Here is a 13,954-nt window from a genome sequence, read left to right as displayed (position 1 = left end):
AAGGGAAGCAGAGCAGGTTGTGCTTCTTACTGCATCCCAGCCCACCCTGGCTTCCTATCTCTAGAAATATTTTTATTTATTTGAAAAGGGAAGAGGGACAAGAAAGCACAATCCATGGTTAATTCTTCCAGTACCTCCAGCCTGCTTGGTCAGATGGCTCCATCCAGGTCTCACAGGTGGGTGGCCAGTTCAAGCCCCCAGCCACTGGATTCGAGGCTGCTGCACTTCCGATCCAGCTCCCTGTTGACATGTCTGGATGACCAAAGCCTTGAGGCATCTGCACCCAGCTGAGACCTAGATATTCTGGGATTCACTTGCTTTATGTGGAAAATGAACTAGCAGATGGACGAGACCTCTGTGCAAATCTGCTTTTCAATAAAGATAAATCTCAAAAAAAAAAAAAAAGCCCTATGAAAACAAAAAAGGCAACTGAGACACTGCCTTGTCCTCCAGAGGTGCAGCTTCGCCAGGTAAGAGTACGGAAAGGGCATTGATTACTCCGACACCATGAAAGCAATGTTTCAAGATCTGAAAACATTTTTTTTGAAAACTTTTTTGTTTGGTGCAAATCAGCACAAGACAGTACAACCCTTCCATCTTCTGCAGATCAAAGTGTAACAGTGTGAGAGAAATAAAGTGTATTTTCTTCTTTCCTGGTGCTTATGATCAAACAGAACTCTAAGTGGTGGTAACGTGTTCACGGAAGCGGTTGAAGCTCTAGTAACCAGTTATAATGGCAAAAATGAGGGCCCCCACAGAACAAGGTACAGATGTGCAGCAGTCCTCACGGACAGCCTGCTGGGACAAACACCACAAACCAGGGAGAAGGCCAGTACTCCAAGGACACTATGCTGTGATGCCCATGTCAGTAATTTCACTAACATGGGCAGGAATTTATTAGGAAATTTTGTTTGATTTAAAAAATTGTCTTTACGACTCACACGATTTTTTCCCTATTATGGTTAAACTAGAAAATCATAGTTTTCCTCCTAAAAAGAAAATGGTGTTCCTTCTGAGGAACTGGATGCTCGGATTTTCTTGTCAGCCTGCTTCAAGGAAATCCACATGTTCAACAGGCTTGCGCGCAGTCTGGCCCATACCAAGTGGTCGTTCAATCCAAGGATCTGAGCAGCAAGCCGAGCTGCTCCTTGGGGAGAAAGAATAGTCGAACAGCAGACACCTGTGGGAAACAGTGGAGGGAGACATCTGAGCGGTCAGTAATGATGAATCAACCTAGCAAACCCTTTTATACAGAAATGTAAGACACAGTGAGATGGTAATGTAAAAATAGCAAGAGAATTAAGTGGGTAGAAACAACTATTTCTATAAACTTGAGGGTTTCAAATTGTTTTGATATCATTTACTGGCTCATTTTTTTGGTCTATGCATTTGAACTATTTCAACAATGTTAAGCAAAATAATCAAATCCAGAGTAGTTTCAAGAAATGTGACATAACAGATCTAGCAAGACGGTGTGGTGGCAGACACTCCTCCAGACGTGGTGCTGCCATCTCATGTGGGCACCGATTTGTGTCCTGCTGCTCCACTCCGACCTAGCAAAGCAGGATAATGGCCCACACGGCTGATAAAAAAAAGCTCCTGGTTCTGGTACATCTCAGCTCTGGCGGTGATCCGGGAATGAGAACTAGAGCTACATAACACAGGAGTTACAGCTCAGCTGAGGCTGGGGAGCGGGAGAAGTCAAAGTGGCCTGACACTCATAAGCCTTGTTGTCCCTACACTCTCCGTTCCTACCGCAGTAACTATCTCTAAAAGGCTACAGGAGGGACTCTGCATGGCAGCCCCATGTGCAAAGTTGCCGCCTTGCAAGCACTGGAATTCCATATGGACCCCACTTCCCTTCTGGCTCCTTGCTTGTGGCCTGGAAAAGCAGTTGAGGATGGCTCAAAGCTTTGGGACCCTGCACCCGCGTGGGAGACCTGGAAGAAGCTGCTGGCTCCCAGCTTCAGATCAGCTCAGTTTGCGGTCCCTTGGAGAGTGAACAAGCAGATGAAAACAAAACGAAGTAATTTTTGTTTAAAGGTGAAACACGGGCCCGGTGGCATGGCCTAGCAGCTAAAGTCCTCGCCTTGAACGCGCTGGGATCCCATATGGGCGCTGGTTCTAATCCCAGCAGCTCCACTTCCCATCCAGCTCCCTGCTTGTTGCCTGGGTAGGCAGTTGAGGACGGCCCAAAGCCTTGGGAACCTGCACCCGTGTGGGAGACCAGAAGGAGACCAGGTTCCTGGATCCTGGCTTCGGATCGGCATAGCATCAGCTGTTGCGGTCACTTGGGAAGTGAATCATTGGACAGAAGATCTTCCTCTCTGTCTCTCCTCCTCTGTCTTTGTAATAAAAAAAAAATAATAATAATACAATAAACATTAAAAAAAAAAAAACAAAAGGTGAAACACTTCAGGCTGGAACAGCGGGCAAGTCGAGGCAAGGAATGCAAGGTATAAAACGGAAGCTCAAACTTACACAGACACGCCAACCCCTAGCTCCCACCACAGTCCTTCCAGAATCTGGCAGCTAGGTTTACTCATTTAAACTGGAAGCTCAGACCAAAGCATCTGTGTAAAACTTTTCCAGGCATCCCACAGTGGATGCCAACTAATTAAGTTCCACTGACAGAAAACTTTTTCTTGCCTTTTTAACAGCTTCCCATTCTTAAATAGAAGTTGTTGCAATGATGATGAAAAGCTCTGTGTGAAGTAACACCAATTCCTTCAGGGCCCACTGTCCTCTCCTTTCTTCTTGCTGAGGTTCATGACCAAAGGGCTACAGAATTTCTCTCATCTCAAAGATACAATAATACCTTTTAAGACCTTCAGCAGGGGCTTGACCAAGTGGCTCAACTGACTAATCCTCTAACTTTAAGAACCAATTGGTATCCCAGCTGCTCCACTTTCCATCCACTCTGTATTTGTGGCTTGAGAAAGTGGTGGTGGATGGTCCAAGGCCTTAGGAACCTGCACCTGCATGGGAGACACAGAAGCTCCTGAATTCAGATGGGCTCAGCACTTGCCACTGCAGTCACTTAGGGAGTAGACCAGGAGAGATCTTTATATTTCCTCCCTGTAAATCTCATCTGCCTTTCCAATAAAATGCAATAATGTTAAAGTTCAGAGAACAAAGGAGAGAGCCCCAGGGACTCATTGTTATCTTTTTTTTCCACAGACTGCTTTAAGCTTTTCTTAAACAGATTTAAATGTCTGTTTTTTTTCTTTAAGCTTTTCTCATTTTGGTGAGATGCCATCCTTTGTCTGCAGCCACATCTTTAAGCAAAATTTGTAGGGCTGGTTGGGTGCAGGTGAAGTATTTCAATGTTTGCTTTCAAAGCTTTTTTGTTGGGCCTGGTGCAGTAGCTCAGTGGCTCAGCAGCTAGGGTCCTCACCTTGCACAAGCTAGAATCCCATATTGAGGCCAGTTCTAATCTAGGCGGCCCCACTAACCATCCAGCTCTCTGCTTGTGTCCTGGGAAAGCAGTCGAGGATGGGCCAAAGCTTTGGGACCCTGCACCATGTGGGAGTCCTGGAAGATGATCCAGGATCCTGGCTTCATACGGGCACAGCTCCAGCCACTGCAGCCACTTCAGGAGTGAATTTCCCATGGAAGATCTTCCTATCTCTCCTCCTTTAAAAAAGCCTTTTTGTTTCATTTTCATATACAAATGAGAGCACTGCTGGGTGTATTCTGGGTTGGTAGTTCTTGTTTAGGATCTGGATTATGTATCTCCATCCTCTTCCAGCCATAGGGCTTGCGGTGACTTGCTGGCAATGAGCCTGACTGGCAATCATGTAAAAGTTATCAGATGTTTGATTACAGAGAGCTTGATTATGATGCTGTGGCATAAACTGCTTCTCTGTGCGTCTTGTATTTGGATCTCCCTTCCATTTTCCATGGTAGGGAAGTTTTCTTTATTTCCTTGAATACACCATTCGGATGGTGAGCTCACAAACCCTGCCCCCACCCCGAATGCATGCCATGGACTAGCCTCACGTTACTGCAGTGCAGTCTTCGATTCTAATGCCAGAGTACAAGGGAGCAAAGTCTGAGACAGCACTGTTTTTCCAGCAGATCGTGCTCCAACATCACCACAAAAAAAACTATATTGTCTTTTAAATTGTCTTTAAAATATTTTACCCTTTCCTAAAAACATAATCACTCTCACATCGGAATATAATCAACCATATACCATGAGAAAAAGTCTACAGGAAGAATGAAATCAGACTGAAGAGATTATCAGCTTCCTATGAGGATTCCCAACTGAGGAAACCAGCCACATAAAGCAAGATATTGAGATAAGCTTCAAGACCCACAGAAATCTGATGGTTTTCAGAAGTGACTATTAAGTTTCCTGGGGTAAGGAGTAATATGATCTTTTTTTTTTTTTTTTTTTTAAAGATTTATTTTTATTATTTTCTCATTGTAAAGGCGGATATACAGAGAGGAGATACAAAGAGGAAGATCTTCCGTCCGATGATTCACTCCCCAAGTGAGCGCAACGGCCGATACTATGCCAATCCGAAGCCAGGAGCCCCCTCCGGGTCTCCCACAGGGTGCAGGTTCCCAAAGCTTTGGGCCGTCCTCGACTGCTTTCCCAGGCCACAGGCAGGGAGCTGGAAGGGAAGCGGGGCTGCCGGGATTAGAACCGGCGCCCATATGGGATCCCGGGCGTGCAAGGTGAGGACCTTAACAACTTGCGCCACCGCGACGGGCCCGAGTAATATGATCTTGATTTAAAACTAGGTCCCGAGAGACAGACTGGCACGTACTTGTCCTTCCATCATTATGTTCATGCTACTGTTGTACCTGTTGGAATATGCTGTAAAGCACAGTTAAAAAGTTATCTTACCACCGGGTAGTCGAAGAGAGGACCACACATCCTGGGCCCCCCATTCCGAGTCGAGCGGGGGACAGTTCAGGACTGGATACACGGTGTTGCCGGACAGCACTGGGCCCAAGCCGTTGCTTCTGCCTGCCACTGCCACGAACACAGTGGGGATGCCATCCCCTAGGGAAACAACAATGTTATCCTGCCGTTAAACATTCACAGGAGATTTAAACGTCTGTGTGTTTTTTTTTTTTTATGAGGCATCTCTTTTTCAGAAAGACACCTTTTCTGCTTTGGTTTCCAGAAATCAAGAGCGACAACTTGGGGTCCTCTTGACGCCAAGCAATCTTTAACGAAAAAGGGGTCAGGAACACTTAGTGGTGACTTGTCACTTGTTGGGAGTTCAAGGCAGGTTTAATGCATTATTCAATGGCTGTTGTCATGGCATAGTAGGTTAAGTGGCCACTTGCCATGCTGGCGGCCGTTCTGAGTGCTGGTTCGAGCCTGAAGTGCTCCAGTTAAAATCAGGCACTAGTGCCCTGCTAATCCAATTAGGAAAGCAGTGGAGGGTGTGAAAGGGTTAATTGTCAAGGTGACAGTACTGCTGGAAGTCTGGAATGTCCGAAGACACTTGCATCCTGTTATAACTTTGCCTTTCAAAGACATTATTTTTTTTAACATTTTGAGACCCTTACCCTATGAGTCTGCTCAGATTAATAATTACACTCCCATGGTTAGTAACTACAGTGGAAGCAGCCAGCTTTATTTCCACTGCAAACCCATTAGATTCTAAAGCGGGTGCTACCATTCCCGTCCTGTGCTCTCAGAGATTGCCCATCTCAACACTGGGCATCAGATGACTGACAGGCCACGGTCTATCAGGAGCATCAGGAGTGCCACGTGGGGACGGGTGAGCAGGAGGGGATCCCAGAGCTTCTCACCCCCCCGCCCCTGCTCCTGTTTTTCTGCTCAAGCCTATAATCCCTTTGCTCTGTCCATTTCTTGTACAAGCTCCTGATTATCTCAAGCTCTTTGGCAACGACTGACACAAGAGCTGAGCACACTCCACGAAGTCCTTTGGAACCTCGGTGAAGTTCTTAATCCACATTGTGATGCCGACAGGTGCCCTCAGTGCGGGATCATCCAAGGTGTACCTTCGTACTCGGCTTTGATCCTCAGGGTTTCTTCTGGTCCTTTATGGGCAGACGTCACACGAAGCTCACAGGGCATTCCAAAACCTTCGCAAGCCTTCTTGATCTGTGTACAGTGCTCAAGATCAGAAGTTGAGCCCATCAGTATTACAACTCTGCTTACGCTTTGTGGTTTCAGAAGCAACTGGAAAAGAGAACCAGACAGAAAAAACAGGTTAAAGACAGCGGTCTTCCCAATCAAGACCTAAACTGCGGTCCGTCCGGAAGCAGGTGTTGTCACTGTTTGCAATGCTCATTTCCCACTAAATCACTAGTTCCAGTCCCACCTGCTTTTCTTTCAATCCATCTTCCTGCTGCTGTGCCGGGAGGGCAGTGCAGGATGTGCAAGCGCGAAGCTCTCACTACACACCTGGCTGTGGCAGTCACCTGGACAGGAGCCAAAAGAGCTCTGCCTCTATTACTCTGCCTTTCACATAAAGTAAGTTTTGTCCCCGCCAATAAATCATACTCTTAATCAGATAAATACTCAAACCTTTTCATTAATATTAAAAAAACTATAGCAAGCTGTTTCATCGTAAAGGTTTTAGGGTCTTCTGTTCAACAAAGGTTTTAGAGATAATGCTATTAATCTAACTAGTACGCTAGGAGCTCAAACTGCATTCCCATGTAACCAGTTATGAAAGGGGATTATAACTTTGGATAACCACAAGTCCCATTCAACTTGCATGGAATTACAGTAGTAACACATGAAAAATGAAAGCAATGCCTTGGATTTCTGTCCATCCTGAGGTAAAAGCCCTGGGAGAGGCCGCTAGGAAATGTGAGGTATCTCCTACTGGGGCAGGGACCCCTAGCTGTCAGGCTAAGGGTTAGAGGTGAGGATGGTCTCGCTGCACATTCCCTAAAGGTGTACCCACCTGCTAAGTCATGGCAACTACCCCCACCTTGGAAACAAGACTTCCTCAGAAGCAAACTCGACACAGGTTGGTGGCAAAGGCTCACCTCCACTCTCTCAGCAACCCACTCGAAGTTTTTCTTCACCATCTGCAGCCCTTCGGGAGTCACTTCTTTCAGGTCACGGTAAGACTAGAAAATTGCAAAGTTCAGGAAATTGTTATTATCTTCTGCTGCCTGGAGCAATCTGCTTTCCGAGTTGCAGGCAGGTATGATGAAGAGTCTGCACTAAGTGATGTCTCAGAAATGTTATCTTCATCTACAAAGCATTTCTAATTACTGACAGCCCAGCTGCAAACCAATTCTATGGTCATGTAAGATTACATGCTTTCTACACTAGCCTGAGAATTCTTAGGTGTGTAGGCTTGCCCCATTTTTGTTTCCCTCAATAAAGAACAGAAAAGGAGCCGGAAAAATACAGAAGATTTGCTCAGTGCTCTAGTTTTTACTTAGTCAAACAGAACTAATATTTTTCTTTTTTGTTATATGAGCCTATTAAGAAGACCAATTGAGATGGCGGTTATGTAAACTTCATGCTGCACCCCCCACTAGGAAGCAGCATACCTTCATTACAGTATCTCCTCTTCTTGCTCACGCTGAGTGTGCAAAGGGCAACCAGGCTGAGCGTCACATACCTGCTTGTCTTTCTGCAGCCTTCGATCCCCTAACGGCCAGAGTCTCCAGGAATCATTATCAATCACATCAGCAAGAACAATTTCTTTGGTAGTAACATCAACACCAAACTCAACCTAGAAACAGCAGACCACAAAGAAAAGTTACTAACAACTCCGCCGCTCGGTTACACGGCTCCCGTCCAAGCGTGCTGGCTTTCTCTGCACCTTCATATCCACCAGGGTACAATTCTGAGTCGACCAGGACTTCTCCAGGATTTCAAAAATAGCCTGTGTGGTGCGGTCCATGATGTCCACCTCAGTTTGACCTATGTCAAGTCCAGCAAAGCAGAACTTGGCAGCAATGATCTGTTCCCTAGACCACTGTGGGTCATTGTTGGCATCATCCTGGGAACGAGGGAGAGCAGCAGTTAGTGGAAAGTCAAAGACTAATGCCGTTCCCTTCGAAGCAGTAATTCCTCAGAAACCATTCACGTTCTTTAAAAACAGTATTCATAATATTCCTTAAATCATTCATTTTTGTTTACTTTCAGCAGCTACTTAAGTTTTTACACAAGCACCTTATTCTAAGTCATCAAGTATTTGAAAGAATTTTCCATCTCTTTATAAGCTCTTCATAATTTATATACGCTGAATTTTATTTTTCCTTACTAACTCTAATAGGGAAGCTGAATGTACGTCGGTGAGATCTTCCCATAATTATTTTCCACATCTTCACCGTCAGCTTTGATAAGTAGGTGTACAGAACAACAAGCCTCTGACACTGTCTGCTAATCCATGACACCTCAGAGGTGAAGAGCTCTCTCCATGTCTCTCCATGGGGGTGGCATGGGCCCAAGGACCTGGGCAACCCTCCACCACCTTCGCAGGCACGTTAGCAGGGAGATGGATCCCAGGCAGAGCAGCTGGGGCGGACTACAAGGGATGCCTGCATGGCAGGTGGCTTGCTGCACTGCAACAGCTCCTAACTGATGCTCTTCTTACACAGCCTGGTCTACAGAGAGAGGGTTTTCATAGGCATTTACTCTGAAAACTTTTCTATCACTAGTAGGAATAGACATTACTCATGCCAAGTTTGTGGAATGATATTTACTATCCTAAAAGTCTTAATAATTGCTTAAATTTGGGTGGTTTGCAACTATTACTTTGCTACTACAATTGTGAAGACACAGAAATAACCACCTTGAAAAACATTTCCACTTTAGGTGGGTTAAACCTGTACCCTTCCTCAACGCCAGGATTTCGTTTGAGAAAGGAGCCGGTGGCTATTCTCCTGCAGACCCACTCAATGGGAACCATCTCACAGCGCGGCGCGATGAAAGCCGTCTCCCCGTGCTGCCTGACGAAAGCAGTTTTGATACCTGCACATCAATAATAAACATTTTTTAAAAGGCTTTGAACTTCTCTTCATTTTTACAGATTTGTTTTGAAAGAGTTCCAGAAAGGTAAAGGATGAGAGGAATATTCCACCTGCGGTTCACTCCCTAAATGGCCACAAACCACCAGCGCTGCCCGGTGAAGCCAGGATCATCATACAGGTCTCTAAGATGGGTGGCCCTGGGATAGGACCACTTTCTGTAGCTTTTCCAGGCCATCAGCAGGGAGGGAGCTGGTTCGGAACTGGAGTAGCCCAGACATAAAGCTGTTACATGACATGTCATTGACCCACTATGCTACATTGCTGCCCCCTAAACATTTCATGTTACTACATGGCAAATTATAAAGTGAGCCAGAAGGTCCAGAGGCTACCATTTATGCCGTCCTTCCGCTGTAGAATATCCATCTTCACACAAAGCAAGTCATTACCCCATGTACAGCGACTTGACTGGCCTCAGTGCAATAGCGCTAAAGTCCTCACCTTAAATATGCCAAGATCCCATACGGGTGCCAATTGGTGTCCTGGCAGCTCCACTGCCCATCCAGCTCCCTACTTGAGGCCTGGGAAAGCAGTGTGAGCATGGCACAAAGCCTTGGGACCCTGCACTCACATTTGATACCCAGGACTTCTGGCTTCAAATCAGCTTAGCTCTGGCCGTTGTGGCCACGTGGGGAATTAATCAGCGGACAGAAGATCTTTCTCTCTGTAACTCTGACTTTCCAATAAAAAAGGGGAAAAAAAAAAAGGCTCTGTCTTCAGGACTGTAGTGTTGTATAGTGTAACACTACATGGGTGGCCTTGTAGAGCATGACTCCGTGGTACAAGCACAAATAGCCCCTCTCTCAATGCACGAGCAAGCAATCCTGAAAGTATCCAACACCAGCTGCTTGGGTCAGAAGCAAAAATCAAATAATCGTATTGTATTGCTCTTGTTCCTTGTCTAATTGGAAAGGTATTAGAAAACAGGGATAAAAAGTTTCCTTATGATGTTTCCAATGGAAAGTATTTTATATGGTGGCCTTGAAAAAGAATAATGTGTAATAGCTAAAACGTATCAAGATCCAAGAATTCTTCTCCCAGGTTTCTATCTAACAGAACTGAGAGCAGGACACCAAGAGATGGCTTGTACATTCACGTGCACAGCAGCATTGCTCCAGACAGGCAACATGGGAGCAGGCAGACATGAACAGGACGGACCCCAGAGCTACGCACACCACACTAGGGCATGTCCAGCTGTCAAAGGAATGAAGGCAATCACTGATACTTATGTTAGGAGTGGACCTTGAAAACACCACGCACAATCAGGAGCATGTCTTAATTCCACATGTGCGAGGTAGCTGGAAGAGGGAGAGGGAGGACCCAGGGTCTCAGGGCTAGAAGGGCAGGGGGAGCGGAAAGCCCTCATTTCATGTTGGAGTTTCTGAGTTGCTGTTCTGGACACATGTAACAGGATGACTGACACAGATGGCTGCGTGTCTGGAAGAGCAGATTACATCAAGGATACCTACCAACAATTTTAAAGCTTCAAGAGCCCGCTGTAGGGCAGGTGCAGTCTAACCATTTTGTTATATTTTTTTACTTTTATAATGTCACGTCTCAGCTTGAGCACATGGTACCACTATTTGCACAGAAATAGTATTCCCAATGATTTGTGTACGGTGAAGTCTGCAAGCTCTTGGTTCGATTTAAATTAGCTGCACTTGGGGCTGGCGTTGTGCTGTCACTGGCTAAGTCTCCACCTGTGGTACCAGTATCACATACGGGCACTAGTTCAAGCCCCGACTGCTCCACTTCAGATCCAGCAGCCTGCTACGGTCTGGGAAAGCGCCAAGGCCCAAGGACCTAGTTGGAAGACTTGCAAGAAGCTCCTGGCTTCAGATTGGCCCAGTTCTAGCCACTGCAGCCATCTGGACACTGAACCAGAGAATGGAAGACAGCCATTTCCCCTTCTCTCTTTGGAAAAAAAAAAAAAACCCTGACTTTACAACACACATCCAAATGTGAAACTAATCAAATGCCATCTCTCCATGAAAGAGATCAGTGCACAAGAAAAGGGGTGTGGGGGGCGGTGTGGAAGCCACTCCTCTACTTCCTGGAACATACAACTGGTGAGCACTTATTGACTCAAATGTCATTTCCTCATGAAAACCATCAAGGAGAGACGGTGCCAGAGTCCGCGCACAGGGAGGCCAGACAGCCACTCACCTGCTCCTCGCAACAGCTCAAAAATGCAACTGGTAGTTTTGTTTGAGATGGCAGCTTTTCCCTCCATGTGGTTCTTTCTGGCCGCATTTCCTGCTGTAATCTGGTCCTTGGACTGCAGGAGAACTTGTCCGGGACAGTCCAACAATTCATACACTTCTTTTGTTTTGCCCTCATAGAGTTTCTTACCGATGTTCAGAACTGTGGACATAAGACATGTTATCAGATTCCAGGAAGAAACTTCCTGAACATGAAGAGGAATGGATAATTTAATAAAAATGAAATCATCTCCAGAGAACCTCATAGGCTACAAAGTAGTCTTTCCCCAGACTTTTGCTTATTTCCATGGCAGGCAAAAATGGTTAAAAATCCAGCCAAGTGAACAGGCAAAGGAGGTGTCTCCATTCACTCCCATGTGGAAGCTCAGTCCTGTATCCTGCGGGCCTAGCTCTCCCCAGCCCCAGTGACACCGTTCCTGCACTAACAGTCGTAGGGAATTAAGGAGGCAAGCAGGAAGGACTCCAACTGGGATGCCGTGAGATCTTACCAGGAAGCAGGGCCTAATCATGAGAAAGAATATTCTAGAAGACATTGATAGGCGACAGAAATTCGAAGACCTCTAGACAGGCAATCACCTCATGCCCCCAGAGCATGACTCATTTTGGCCTCGGCACAGGCTAGTGCCAGGGAATTCCCGAGTCCCTGTTCCCAGGGGACCTGGGCCTGAGGAAGACAGACTAAACACGAGCTCATGGCATGTCAGTCTAACATGATAGACAGTGGGAGAACACATTGCTAGTGGTGCACCTAGCCCAGTTTAGCCAGCAGAGAAGGAAGTCTAGAAGGGTCTACTGCCAGGCTTTGTGGCCTAGCAGTTAAGACAGCCCCTTAGCAGCTCGGGGTCCCTGGGGGCCATTCCTAGCTCTAGCTTCCTACCAGGACAGAGCCTGGGTGGACCTGGGCTCCTGTTCTCAGCGTGGAAGACCTGGACACAGGTCGTTGCTTACAGCGGCTGGCACCTGGAGACTGCACTCTTGAAGCCACTGCAAGGGAATTTTCATGTCCCCCCAACTCCTTCGACAAGTCTGCCAGGCCTGACTGCATTCTTCCTTTCTTTTCCACTTCCCTCACTCATCCTTCAAGCCCTCTAGGCCAGGTTGATTGAGCCCTGGGACAGAAGCCATGGCCTGGAGCAGGGGGTCTGTCAGGTAATCCTTTGCCTGTGGTGTAGGAACCAGAACAAGTCCAGCCTGCTCCACGTCCCCTCCCTAAGCAGGGAGCTTGTGGCCTGGAAAAGCAGCAGAGGATGGCTCAAGGATGGGCTCTGCTCCCACGTGGGAGACCTGGAAGAAGCTCCTGGTTTCCAGCTCTGAATCAACCCTGCCCTGAACACCGTGGCCCTTTGGGAGAGGCTCTTAACAACTTTGACTTTCCAATCAAAACAAATGCGCGGTGTGCTAAAAGTGCCCAAAATGCTTAATTTTGTAAATCTGCCCAGGAGAAAATGATCCTGTTGAAGAATGAGTCGAAGAATTAGATCTGTCTGCAATTTTTAAAAGTATTTGATTAAAAATTTGCCGGCTTTTCGTCAGCTGGTTTAGTCCCCAGTGGCTGCAAGGCTGCAAGCACCGGGTCGGCTGCAGCTTGCCCCAGGCCGTTGGCAGGATGCTAGACCAGGATGCCAATGGGGCAGCGTCGCAGGAGGACGCTTTTCATGCTACATGCCATCCTGATCTAAACTTAACTATGTCTTCCTGTGTGTTAAAAGAACGTGCCTCAGCCCCATGGGTCTGGCGCCATTTGGACGCAGGTTCTAATCCCGGCAGCTCCATTCCCGGGAATGCATTCCTAGGAATGCGGATGGCGCCAGCATGGGGCCCTGCACCCACGTGGGAGAGCCAGAAGCAGCTGCTGACCAGCCCAGCTCCGGCCGAGGCAGCCACCTGGGGCGGAGAAGCAGCGGAAGGAATCTACTACTTATCTTTTGAATAAAAATAAACAGACTTTAACACGTGGCGGAAGGAATATGTGCAGGTTGTAGCAACACACACGGTAAGAACTATCTTACCCGAAGACAATAAACAAAAACAATAAAGCGAGGAAGGTTCTTTTAATTGCTTGCGGGCTGTGGAGCTCTGCAAAAGCCATCAACGGCCTTTACTGAAAAAGTAAGAAATCTAGTTAAAACTACACGAATGCTGGCCAGCTTTCCAAACGGCTCCACTACGAACCTGCAAAACCCAGACTTTGGAAAAGTCAGCATTAGATTTCCAAGCAATTGCTTTTGCAACAGCTTATTGACTTGCTAAGGCCGCGTGCCAGCTCCGCGCCATGGCAGCGAGGAGCCCGGGCTCCGGCCCTCGGGCCACGTGTCCACCCCAGCCCCGAGACGGCCGGCCCGGACGCCCCCCACTCACCCTCAGCCGTCGCCATCGTCCCGAGTGCAGCGAGAGCCGGGCTGCGAGGCGCTGTCGGCGGGGCTGGAGGCGGGAGCGCGGCTCGCGTTGAGCAGGCGGAGGGCGGCTCGGCGGAGCAGGCGGAGGGCGGCTCGGCGGAGCAGGCGGACGGCTGCCCGGCAGCGAGCGGATCCGATGACCGCGGGGCTCCGGGAGGGAGGGTCTTCTCTCACAGGCCTTCCCGCCGCGCAGGCGCAGCAGTGCGACCCTCTGAGACCTCAGCGCGGGCGCGAGCCAGTCACGGAGCGGAGCGTACCAAGTCGGCACAGCCCGGGGGGGAGGCACGTCCGCAGGGGCTCACCACCTGCACGTACTCTGCGAGGGAATGGACGCGAGCCTTGTTG

At 47.7% G+C, this 13,954-nt stretch overlaps 1 protein-coding gene across 1 annotated transcript; it reads right to left on the bottom strand.

Moving 5' to 3' along the window:
• Nucleotides 1-892: 892 nt before the first annotated feature.
• On the bottom strand, nt 893-13,760 carry PAICS (phosphoribosylaminoimidazole carboxylase and phosphoribosylaminoimidazolesuccinocarboxamide synthase). The gene is made up of 9 exons (XM_040966813.1): nt 13,572-13,760; nt 11,158-11,355; nt 8,757-8,935; nt 7,782-7,961; nt 7,578-7,691; nt 6,991-7,074; nt 5,992-6,172; nt 4,859-5,017; nt 893-1,180 (listed from the first exon to the last, which is right to left on the bottom strand). The coding sequence occupies exons 1-9, from the start codon at nt 13,585-13,587 to the stop codon at nt 990-992; spliced, it is 1,302 nt and encodes a 433-aa protein (XP_040822747.1). The 5' UTR covers nt 13,588-13,760; the 3' UTR covers nt 893-989.
• Nucleotides 13,761-13,954: the final 194 nt, after the last annotated feature.

Source organism: Ochotona curzoniae, unplaced genomic scaffold (assembly GCF_017591425.1).
Source record: "Ochotona curzoniae isolate NIBS_2020 unplaced genomic scaffold, NIBS_Ocur_1.0 scaffold_4506, whole genome shotgun sequence".
NCBI lineage: Eukaryota > Metazoa > Chordata > Mammalia > Lagomorpha > Ochotonidae > Ochotona > Ochotona curzoniae.
Note: the sequence above shows the minus strand (reverse complement) of the source record. Positions and strands in the feature narration are given on the sequence as shown.